Source organism: Saimiri boliviensis, chromosome 2, assembly GCF_048565385.1.
Source record: "Saimiri boliviensis isolate mSaiBol1 chromosome 2, mSaiBol1.pri, whole genome shotgun sequence".
In the NCBI taxonomy this organism is placed as follows: domain Eukaryota; kingdom Metazoa; phylum Chordata; class Mammalia; order Primates; family Cebidae; genus Saimiri; species Saimiri boliviensis.
In genome coordinates, this window is record NC_133450.1 from 57,840,693 (window position 1) to 57,853,259 (window position 12,567).

Consider the following 12,567-nt stretch of genomic DNA (forward strand, 5'->3'; position numbering starts at 1 on the left):
TCAGGAGGCTGAGGCAGGAGAATTGCCTGAACCCAGGAAGCGGAGGTTGCGGTGAGCCGAGATCGCGCCATTGCACTCCAGCCTGGGTAACAAGAGTGAAACTCGGTCTCAAAAAAAAAAAAAAAAAAGACAAAAAAAAATTTTTTGGAGTAATAGATGCCTACTAGTTCTATAATTATTTTTTTTCCACGTTGTATGAATATTTTCTTTTTTTTGAGTCTCCTCTTGTTGCCCAGGCTGAAGTGTAGTAGCGTGATCTCTGCTTACTGCAACCCCTGCCTCCCAGGTTCAAACAGTTTTCCTGCCTCAGCCTCCCTAGTAGTTGGGATTACAGGTGTCTGCCACCACACCTGGCTAATTTTTTTTTTTTTAATTTCTTTATTTTAGTTCAGATAAGGTTTCACATGTTGGCCAGGTTGGCCTCAAACTCCTGATCTCAAGTGATCCACACCTCGGCCTCCCAAAATGCTGGGATTACAGGCATGAGCCACCTCTCCCAGCCTGAATATTTCCATTTACTGTTTTGGTACCAACTGTGCTGACAGGCTTTTGAAAAAGTTCAGTATTTCAGATGATTATGTCATTTTTGTTTATTCCACTAGGCTAATTAATAAAAAGGAAATTCAGGCCTAAAAGAGGTCAGAATTTATCCAGTTCATACTTATCAGTTTGCATTTGAGAAAACTGAGACAGCTAGTTTGTGGCAGACCCAGGTATGATCTCCAAACTCCTTGTGTAAGACTCTTGAATTATTTTCTGATTGCCTTTCACTTAGTGTCTGAGATCAGCACAGTGTGAGTGGAATTTTTCCTTTTGTTTCTTTTAAGAGACAGTCTTACTCTGTTACACAGACTGGAATGCAGTAGTAACAGTCATGGTTTACTGCAGCCTCAGCCTCCCAGGCTAAAACAATCCTCCTGCCTCAGCCCCCCAAGTTGCTGGGACCACAGGTACATGCCACCACACCCAGCTAGTTTTTGTAATTTTTGTAGAGGCAAGGTTTCTTCATGTTGCCCCAGCTGGTCTTGATCTCCTGAGCTCAAGTTATCCATCTGCCTCAGCCTTCCAAAGTGTTAGGATTACAGGTGTGAGCCATTATGCCTGGCCAGAAATTTTTGTTGTAAGGGTCTGGTAACTACAGGCAATTCTGGAGCATCAAGTACTTTATTAAGAAGCATTTATTGAGTACCTACTTTATTCCAGAAAGTATGCCAAATGGTGCTGACAGCAGAGATAAATAAGACTGGTTCTTATACTCAGATGCTTATGGTCTAGAGCAATAGTGTACAAAGCAAGGTCAAAATTATTTTCATGGCCGGGAGCAGTGGCTCACATCTGTAATCCCAGGACTTTGGGAGGCCGAGGTGGGCAGATCACTAGGTCAGGAGTTGAAGACCAGCCTGACCAACATGGTGAAAACCCTGTCTCTACTAAAAATACAAAAATTAGTCAGGTGTGGTGCAGTATGCCTGTAATCCCAGTTACTTGGGAGGCTGAGGCAGGAGAATCACTTGGAACCCAGGAGGCAGAGGTTGTCATGAGCCAAGAGTGTGCCATTGCACTCCAGCCTGGGTGACAGAGCAAGACCGTCTCAAAAAAAAAAAAAAAAAATTATTTTCATAATAATACTGAGACACTGTTTGACTTTTTTACTATGTTGATATTTGCACTGAAAACAGTGGTAGGTAAAACTCCCTAGTATGAATCAAGGCAGTGGCACCAAATGATACTAGTAGTTACTTCATTTATTTATTATTATTATTATTTTTCAGACAGAGTCTTACTCTTGTTGCCCAGGCTGGAGTGCAATGGTGCAATCTTGGCTCACTGCAATCTCTGCCTCCCGGGTTCAAGCAATTCTCCTGCCTCACCCTCCTGAGTAACTGGGATAACAGGCGTATGCCACCCCGCCTGGTGAATTTTTGTATTTTTAGTAGAGACACAGTTTCTCCTTGTTGGTCAGGTTGGTCTCAAGCTCTCGACCTCAGATGATCTGCCTGCCTCGGCTTCCCAAAGTGCTGGGATTACAGATGTGAACCACCACGCTCGACCTTTATTTTTATTTCTAAAGACAGAGTCCCTGTCATTCAGGCTAGAGTGCAGTGGTGTGGTCAGAACTCACTGCAGCCTCAAATTCCTGGCCTCAAGCAATCTCCTCTCCTCAGCTTCCAGAGAAGCTCAGACTATAGGCATGCACCATCATGATTTGTTGTTGTTTTTTGAGACAGGGTTTTACTCTGTCACCCAGGCTGGAATGCAGTGGTGTAATCATGACTTGCTACACCCTCATCCTCCCTGGGCTCAGATGATCCCTACATCTGAGCCTCCCGAGTAGCTGGGACTACTACTCCTTGAGCCTAGGAGTTCAAGACCAGCCTGAGCAACATGATGAAACCCCATCACTACAAAAAATATAAAAGTTAGCTGGTCACAGCAGCTTAGACCTGTAAACCCAGTTACTTGGGAGGGTAAGGTGGAGAATTGCTTGAATCTGGGAGGTGGAGGTTGCAGTGAACAAAGATGGCGCCACTGCACTCCAGCCCCTGCAACAGAACAAGACCTGTCTCCAGAAAAAAAAAAAAAAAAAAGGCCAACAGGCACAGGTGCACACACCTATAATCCCAGCACTTTGGGAGGCTGAAGTGGGTGGATCAGCTGAGGTCAGAAGTTTGAGACTGCCCTGATCAACATTGTGAAACCCCGTCTCTACTGAATACAAAAAATTAGCCGGGTATGGTGGCGCTTGCCTATAGTCCCAGCTACTTGGGAGGCTGAAGCAGGAGAATTGCTTGAACCCAGGAGGCAGAGGTTGCAGTGAGCTGAGATCGTGCCATTGCACTCCAGCCTGGGCAACAAGCACAAAACTCCATCTAAAAAAAAAAAGAACTTGAATCTATCATCTGTCTGCTCTGAGTTTGACAGTATCCCACTACTTACTTTTCTGATGAGTGTCAGTATTGATATTAATGAATAAAGTTGTTTGATTATGTGTAATGAAATATATCAGTGATGGGAGATCTGAATAACTCAGTGAACCAGCGTTTTGTGAATAACTAATGTGTGATGTTACAAGATCATGTACAAGATTCATTTAAAATCCAAGATGGAATCAGGGATTTTTTTGGGGTTTTTTTTGTTTTTTTTTGTTTTTTTTTTTGTTTTTTTTTGTTTTGAGACGGAGTTTCGCTCTTGTTACCCAGGCTGGAGTGCAATGGCACGATCTTGGCTCACCGCAACCTCCGCCTCCTGGGTTCAGGCAATTCTCCTGCCTCAGCCTCCTGAGTAGCTGCGATTACAGACACGCACCACCATGCCCAGCTAATTTTTTGTATTTTTAGTAGAGACGGGGTTTCACCTTGTTGACCAAGATGGTCTCGATCTCTTGACCTTGTGATCCACCCGCCTCGGCCTCCCAAAGTGCTGGGATTACAGGCTTGAGCCACCGCGCCCGGCCCGGAATCAGGGATTTTAATGTAACAGAGTATAAAAGTTTATATGGTTTTAGATTTTACATTGCAACTAACCTTTACAAACTAACATGATTATAAAGAAGTCCTGAGACCAAGAAGTTGAAAACTGCTGTTATTGAGGGTGGGAAGAAGTGAAGATAAATTTATAAAATAATTATTTAGTAAAACATCTATGTTCCAAATAATGGATACACAGAGAGCTGGGAGATTCTGCCATGACATGTAGAAAATGGAGGTGAATGTGGAGCAGAATCAGTGTACTGAAAGGATCTATGAGGAAGGGAAGTGGATTTATGTTTAAGACAGATTTTGCCTCTTTCAGAAGTTTGCCTAAGGGTAGGTCGATGCCTAGGAAAGTATAAGAAAATGTATTTTCCTTTCTTCTCTACCTCATGGCTTTCCTTGAAATTCAGGTATCATATGGATTATGTAATTTTTATGGTATTGTATAGGATGGCTTGGCAGACTTTCTCTCAAAGGTTTAACTTTTGTGAACCACGTGATTTCTCTTGCAACCACTCAGCTCTGCTGTTGTGGCACAAAAGCAGTAAAGGGGCTAGGCACAATGGCTTATACCTGTAATTCCAGCACTTCAGGAGGCCAAGGCTGGAGGATTGCCTGAGGCCAAGCGTTCAAAACCAGTCTGGGCAACATAGTAATAATCTGTCTCCACAAACAAATATTAAAATTAGCCAGGCATCATGACACATGCCTGTAGTTCCAGCTACTCAGGAGGCTAAGATGATAGGATCACTTGAGCCTAAGAGTTCAAGACTGCAGTGAGCCGTGTTTGTACCACTGTACTCTTGCCTGGGTGACAAAGTGAGACCCCGTCTCAAAGAAAAAAAGAACAAAAAAAAGTAGTAAATGAACGGGCATGGCTGTATTACATTGAAACTTCTTTCAATGTAGTAACTAGAAATATAATAACTTTATAGCCCAGGCTGGAGTACAGTGGCCTGATCATAGCTCATTGCAGTCTCAAACTCCTAGGCTCAAGTAGTCTTCCTGCCTCAGCCTCTGATTGGCTGGGATCACAGGCGCATGTCACCACACCTGGCTAATTCTTTAAATATTAGTAGAGACAGGGTCTTGCTATGTTGCCCAAGCTGGTCTCAGTTGATCCTCCTCCTTTGGCCCCCACAAAGGGCCAGGATTATAGGCATGAGCCACTAAGCCCAGCCTTCATTGAAACTTTATTTGCACATAGTTTACCAGCCCCTGATCTAGGACATTAACTATTATGGATTTATTATTATATCGTACATTTCAGGCTTCTAACAACTGACTCCCAAGTGAATTATTTTTTAAATGTCCCATGCTCTTTTAATTTGGAGACTGTCACTATATGAACCTCAATTTTCCACTGGCTGTCATTTAAAGTTGGTTATTATTTTTTATTGGCCCTCTAAATATAATAACTTTACAGTCAGTATTTGGCATTGGAGAATTTACAATTTGACCTGGAAAATCTTTCACATATAATCTGTAATTTTGTTAAGTAAATATTTGTCCAATTGAGTATGGACATTAGCACTCTTGAGTATGGCATTCACTAGCCACATGTGGTTATTGAGCATTTATAATGTGGCTAGTCCAAACTGAGATGTGTTTTATATATAAAATACACACCAGATTTTCAGACTTGATATGAGAAAAGGAATGTAAAATAGCTAATTAATTTTTTATATAGATTACATATGAAAATGATAATTTTTAGATATATTGGGGTAAATATTAAAATTAGTATCACCTGTTTTTACTTTTTAAAATGTCATTACTGGAAATTTAAAAATTCATGTGTGGGCTTCACATACATTTTTGTATTACATTTCTGTAGTGCTGCTGTAGATTCCTCCTTTGGCTTAAACTTGGTTTCACATTTTATTTTATACTCCAGGTTGTTCTAAAAAAATGTTGTGAGATCTTTACCTCTGAATTGGTTTAGAGTATAGGCTTGATTATGACTTCACAACGCATTATTTTATGTTTTTAAATTTTACCCTGTATATACAAAGGAGAATAGTTGTATTAGAATAGCAGCATTATGGTAGCTTTTATATGAAAATGTCTGTAAATTATCTTCGTAATTTAAAAGTTATGGGAGGGCACAGTGGCTCACGTCTGAAATCCCAGCACTTTGAGGCTCAGACAGAAGGATTGCTTGAACCCAGCCTGGGCAACATGTCAAGACTCTGTCTCTCCAAAAAAAAAAAAAAAAATTCTTTTCATTAACTAAATACGGTAGCCTGTGCCTGTAGTCTCAGCTACTTGGGAGGCTGAAGTACAAGCATCATTTGAGCCCAGGAGGTCGAGGCTACAGTGAGCTCTGATTATGCCACTGTACTCCAGCCTGTGTAACAGAGTGCAATCCTGTCTCAAAAAAGGAAAAAAGTTATAGGGGAGGGGTTTTGAATTTAAATGTATGTTAACCTGATTTTATTTTTAATTTATTTTTGTTATTTAGCTTGTAGACCCTGGAGTTAAAGCATGGACACCCACTAAAGGAAAACAAAATGTGATCATGTTTGTTGGATTGCAAGGGAGTGGTAAAACAACAACATGTTCAAAGGTAAATTGAAGTTAATTTAAAAAGAAGCCATGGAGGATAGGTTTGTATAAATCAAGTTTTATATTAAAGCCAGGCTTTATAATATTATTGCTTTATAACTTTGTGTTACTTGATGTATGTTTTTAAGTAGTTTTTTTGTAGGATAAGAAGAGAGATCCTCATAGTTTCTTATTATTTCTTTTTGTAAGAAGGTAGACATCTATAACTATGCTATTTCTTCTATTTTTTTTTTTTAAAAAAAAGATGATTCCTGTCCTTTCAGGAAGTGAGTATATGATTTTTGGAGAAGAGAACATGAAGTTTACTTTATGCACTATGGCTCAGTATTCCTTTTTCAGGTTCCCACCCAGCATACTATAGATCTTCATTTTGCATATCCTTATGCTATTTTTTTTTACGACAGTCTTGCTTTGTTGCCCAAGCTGTAGCGTGGTGGCATGTGAATATGGCTCACTGTAGCCTTGACCTCTTTATGCTAATTATTTTTTTGCGGGGATGGAGTCTCACTCTGTCCAGAAGCTGGAGTACAGTGGCAAGATCTTGGCTCACTGCAACCTCCACCTCTTGGGTGGAGGCAATTCCCCTGCCTCAGTCTCCCAAGTAGCTGGGAATACAGGTGCCCCCACCACCAGGCCTGGCTAATTTTTTGTATTTTAGTAGAGATGGGGTTTCACCATATTGTCCAGGATGGTCTCAATCTCCTGACCTCATGATCCACCCTGACTTCCCAGAGTGCTGGGATTACAGGTGTGAACCACCGTGCCCAGCTTAATGCTAATTTTTAATTTGGTTTACTACTACTCTTTCCTGAATTGTGTGTCTCACCAATATTACGGGAACATAGATGTAACAAGCTTCATCTATGTTACAGTTTGAGGGGGGAATGAGAAAATGATGATTTTTAGATCATTTTGTTGTTTTTAATTAACATTAATAGTAGTTAACATTTTTTACTATCATCATTTGCTACTTGATAATTTTATATTTGAATGCTACTGTGTGATAATTAGAATATAAACTTTTTAGGAGATCTGCCATATTCAAAAATGTTTAATATTTTCAGGAGAATTATGAGCAGTTTTATTTTACTCCTTAGGTAAATAAGGATAAACAGAAGACATGTATAGTTTATTATATTTTATGATATTATATTTTTAAATCTTTTCTCACCCAGTTAGCATATTATTACCAGAGGAAAGGTTGGAAGACCTGTTTAATATGTGCAGACACATTCAGAGCAGGTAATGTGTTGAAATTTAAAAATTGTTTTCTGTAATTTTTATTTTTAAGTTTGAGGATTCATGAACTCTTTATCTTCTAGGGGCTTTTGACCAACTAAAACAGAATGCTACCAAAGCAAGAATTCCTTTTTATGGAAGGTAGGTTACTGCTTTTTATTTTAATACTCACTACTCACGTGCCTCTTCTTGTCTGTCTACTTTTTTTTTTTGGAAATGAAGTCCTGCTCTATTGGCCAGGCTGGAGTACAATGGTGTGATCTCAGCTCACTACAGCCTCCACCTCCTGGATTCAAGCAATTTTGCTGTCTCAGCTTCCTGAGTAACTGGGATTACAGATGCCCACCACCACACCCAGCTAGTTTTTTGTATTTTTAGTAGAGACAGGGCTTTACCATGTTGGCCAGACTGGTCTCAAACTCCTGACCTCAGGTGATCTGCCTGCCTTAGCTTCCCAAAGTGCTGGAATTACAAGCGTGAGCCACCACACCCGGCCTGTCTGACTTTTATTTCATGCTATCTGGTTAACATATATTTAAAAGCTTAAATCCTTTCTGAAATAAGTAGGGATATAATTAATAAATTATCATTTAGTACTATAATGTGACACTTCTGATTCAGCCCGGTACAACATTAGAGATACAGCTCAAGTCGTCTGTTCCTTTTATCCCTCTTGCGGGCTTTTTACGTTTTCATGAGTAAAGAAGAGACTGTTTAATAAGTGGTATTTTACAAGAATACTGGCTAAAAATCAATGATTTGGCTTTGGCCAGTAGTTCAGGTGACTATCAACTGAATTATATCATTTGCGAATTAAAAGCCCTAAAAAGATAACTGTTGATCCACTATTTTTTTTTTTTTTTTTTTGAGACGAGTCTCACTTTGTCGCCAAGCTGGAGTGCAGTGGCACCATCTCAGTTCACTGCAACCTCCGCCTTCCAAGTTGAAGTGATTTTTCTGCCTCTGCCTCAGCCTCCCGATTAGCTGGGATGGGACTACAGGTGTGCACCACCATGCCCAGCTAATTTTTGTATTTGTAGTAGAAATGGGATTTTACCATGTTGGCCAGGATGGTCTTGATCTCTTGACCTTGTGATGTGCCCACCTCAGCCTTCCAAAGTGCTGGGATTACAGGCATGAGCCCTGACACCCAGCCTAGCCACTCATTTTTAAATCTATATTAGATGCGTTGTAGCTTGTTTAGAATATGTCCAGGTTTTCTGTTTTTTTTTTTAAATACCAGAAAGTCCCGTATGCAAAAAAATAAAAGAAAAAAAAAAGAAAAAAAGAAAAAATATATAGGTATTAGAAACAGTTCTTATCTTTAAAAAAATCCTAACATTTTTTAATCTGTTAGAAATATCTTTTAAAAAATGACCGAGGCCGGGTGCAGTGGCTCACGCTTGTAATCCTAGCACTTTGGGAGGCCGAGGTGGGTGGATCACCTGAGGTCAGGAGTTCAAGACCAGCCTGGCCATCATGGTGAAACCCCGTCTTAAAAAAAAAGAAAAAAAAAAAAAGTAAAAAAATGACTGAAAGAAAACAAAATTAAATTAAAAAAATATCATAGCCATTCACTAGCTTTTTTGGCTAGCCATAAAGTAAAAGTCTTTTTAAATAAGCAGTCCCTTTAATCTGTTAGAAATATCATTAAAAGAAATGACTGAAAGAAAACAAAATTACATAAACATATCATAGCCATTCACTAGCTTTTTTGGCTAGCCATAAAGTAAAAGTCCTTTTAAATAAGAAGTCTCTTTAATCTGTTAGAAATAGCATTTTAAAAATGACTGAAAGAAAACAAAATTAAATAATAAAAAAGCCATTCACTAGCTTTTTTGGCTGGCCATAAAGTAAAAGTCCTTTTAAATAAGAAGTCCCTCAAATAAATCCTTTTAAATACAGTCTAGACTCTATTCTTTTTTGAGACAGAGTCTCACTCTGTCACCCAGGCTGGAGTGCAATGGCGAGATCTCGCCTCGCTGTCACCTCCGCCTCCCGGGCTCAAGCAGTTCTCCTGCCTCAACCTCCCAAGTAGCTAGGATCACAGGTGTCTGCCACCAAGCCTGACTAATTTTTGTATTTTTAGTAGAGATGGAATTTTACCATAATGTTGGCCAGGCTGGCCTCAAACTCTTGACCTCAGGTGATCTGCCTGCCTTGGCCTCCCAAAGTGCTAGGATTACAGGCGTGAGCCACCGTACCTGGCCATGCCCCACTACTTTTTTCATATAATTTTATTTTAATCCTGTGTTGCCTAGGCTAGTCCTGAGCTCCTAGGCTCAAATGATCCTCCCACCTCAGCCTCTCAAAGGGCTGGATTTACAGGCTTGAGCCACTGTCCCCAACCACACACATATTAAGTGTATTTCTACCTGAGTTTTCAGTGATTGTTCTTAATTTAGGGGAAAAACTTTTTTTTTTAAATGTTATATGTCTTTACTTGACAGTAGTGATCTACATATAAAAAGTTGCCATTAATCAGAATAATGCAAATTAAAATACCTCGTTTCTTGATTTTCAAGTTGACAGAGATTTTATTAGAGATTGTGAAAATGTAGTGAAATAGAAATCAGTTTAAACTTTTATGGATGAGATTTGCCTCATAAAAGTGAAAAGCCTTAAATGGTCATACAATTTGTTCCAAATTGAACTTATAAGAGTGTATGATAACATCATATCAAAGAAGAAACATTTATGTATCATTTATATTGGCTTTATTTTTAATATCAAGAAACTGGGAAAACTGCCATGCACAGTGGCTCACTTCTGTAATCCAAGAACTTTGGGAGGCTGAGGTGGGAGGATCGCTTGAGCCCAGAAATTGGACACTAGCCTGAGCAACATAGCAAGACCTCATCTCTACAAAAAAATTAATTAAAAAATTTTTAAAAGGAAATTGGAAAAATATCAAATATCTAATGGTAGGGCATTATTTAATAAACAATTGATACAATGCTGTATAACTTGAAAGTTATTTTTTAACAGTAATATTTTTTCTTTTTTCCCCCTGTGTTTTTTTTTTTTTTTTTTGAGACGGAGTTTCACTCTTATTACCCAGGCTGGAGTGCAATGGCGCGATCTTGGCTCACCACAACCTCAGCCTCCCGGGTTCAGGCAATTCTCCTGCCTCAGCCTCCTGAGTAGCTGGGATCACAGGCACGCGCCACCATGCCCAGCTAATGTTTTGTATTTTTAGTAGAGACGGGGTTTCACCATGTTGACCAGGATGGTCTCGATCTCTTGACCTCGTGATCCACCCGCCTCGGCCTCCCAAAGTGCTGGGATTACAGACTTGAGCCACTGCGCCCGGCCTCCCCCTGTGTTATTTTTAAAGAGACATGGTCTTGCTCTGTTGCCCAAGTTGGAGTGCAGTTGCATGATCATAAGCTTACTGCAGCCTCGAACTCATGGACTCAAGTGGTCTTCCTGCCTCAGCCTCCCCAGTAGCTGGGACTATATGTGCATTCCAGTATACCAGCTAGTTTTTGAAATTTTTGTAGTGATGGAATCTCACTATATTGCCCAGGCTTATTACAGGAATATTTACTGGTTTTATAAAATGTCCAAATGGATGTTAAATGGAAAAACACATGTGAAACACTGTGAACATGAGTTCAGTTATTAAAGAAGATATAAAAAATAAATTTGAAGGAGAGACAATTCCTTCAGAAAAGACACGCAGTAGAATTATACTGGGTTTTGGAATTGGAAAATCAGATAATGTTTCATGCTTTTTTAGAAGTAGATTCTGAATTTAATACTTAATAGATTTTCTTCTTCTAAATTGAAATTGGGGTCATTGTGGCTTTTTCAAAATAGCTTAAAGGTAGACTAACAATTTCTGAATTAATAGTATTTGGAAGTTTTGCCATTGTTGTTAAATCATTTATCCATGTTACATAGCTATACAGAAATGGATCCTGTTATCATTGCTTCTGAAGGAGTAGAGAAATTTAAAAATGAAAATTTTGAAATTATTATTGTTGATACAAGTGGCCGCCACAAACAAGAAGACTCTTTGTTTGAAGAAATGCTTCAAGTTGCTAATGCTATAGTAAGTAGCTTTCAATGTAACGCCATTATTAGGACTTCGGTTAATTTATTTACAAAACCAGATTGAGTTTATGACCAATATGAATTGCTCTTTGCCTGTGAGGCAGATCCCAAGTAATTTATTTTTGTTTTGGGCACCTATATCTGTGTGGTAAGGACTTAATTTCATCATTTTTGCTCTCGATTAAATATAAAATTTTCTTTTCTTTTTTTTTTGACGCAGAGTTTCGCTCGTTACCCAGGCTGGAGTGTAATGGCGTGATCTCGGCTCACCGCAACCTCCGCCTCCTGGGTTCAGGCAATTCTCCTGCCTCAGCCTCCTGAGTAGCTGGGATCACAGGCACGCAACACCATGCCCAGCTAATGTTTTGTATTTTTAGTAGAGACGGGGTTTCACCTTGTTGACCAGGATGGTCTCGATCTCTTGACCTCGTGATCCACCCACCTCGGCTTCCCAAAGTGCTGGGATTACAGGCTTGAGCCACCGCGCCCAGCCATAAAATTTTCTTAAGTATGAAAACATAATTTCCTTTCTCACTTAATTATCCTGTTAGTAGGCATAAGAAAACGTTTAAAAATAGTAATTAGCCTTTAATGTCTATTGAATTTCCTTTTTTAAATTCAGTTGGAAATAGATGAATGTTGAAAATTTTCTGAAATGAAGCATTAAAAAATACTAATGGGGCTGGATGCGGTGGCTCATGCCTGTAATCCCAGCACTTTGGGAGGCCGAGGTGGGTGGATCACGAAGTCATGAGTTCGAGACCAGCCTGACTAACATGGTGAAACCTGTCTCTACTAAAAACACCAAAATTAGCTGGGCATGGTGGCACGCGCCTATAATCCCAGCTACTTGGAGGGCTGAGGCAGGAGAATCTCTTGAATCCAGGAAGCGGTGGTTGCAGTGAGCCGAGATCATGCTACTGCACTCCAGCCCGGGTGACAAAGTGAAATCCCATCTCAAAAAAAAAAAAAAAAAAAAAAAAACAAAACTGGGCTCAGTGGCTCACGCTTATAATCCCAGCACTTTGGGAGGCCAAGGCGGGTGGATCACAAGGTCAGGAGTTCAAGACCAGCCTAACCAACATGGTGAAACCCTGTCTCTACTAAAAACACAAAAATTAGCTGGGCACGGTGGCACGCGCCTATAATCCTAGCTACTCAGAGGGCTGAGGCAGGAGAATCTCTTGAACCCAGGAGGTGGAGGTTGCAGTGAGCCAAGATCATGCCA

At 39.8% G+C, this 12,567-nt stretch overlaps 1 protein-coding gene across 3 annotated transcripts in view; it reads left to right on the top strand.

The window, feature by feature from the left end:
- LOC101047438 (signal recognition particle subunit SRP54) overlaps positions 1-12,567 on the top strand; it is an 89,209-nt gene that overhangs the window by 20,043 nt on the left and 56,599 nt on the right. For all 3 annotated transcript variants that reach the window (XM_074393356.1, XM_039469145.2, XM_039469144.2), the window contains 4 exons: positions 5,938-6,042; positions 7,217-7,283; positions 7,364-7,421; positions 11,187-11,337. In XM_074393356.1, the coding sequence (XP_074249457.1) occupies positions 5,938-6,042; positions 7,217-7,283; positions 7,364-7,421; positions 11,187-11,337 (381 nt within the window). The remainder of the gene's footprint in view (positions 1-5,937; positions 6,043-7,216; positions 7,284-7,363; positions 7,422-11,186; positions 11,338-12,567) is intronic.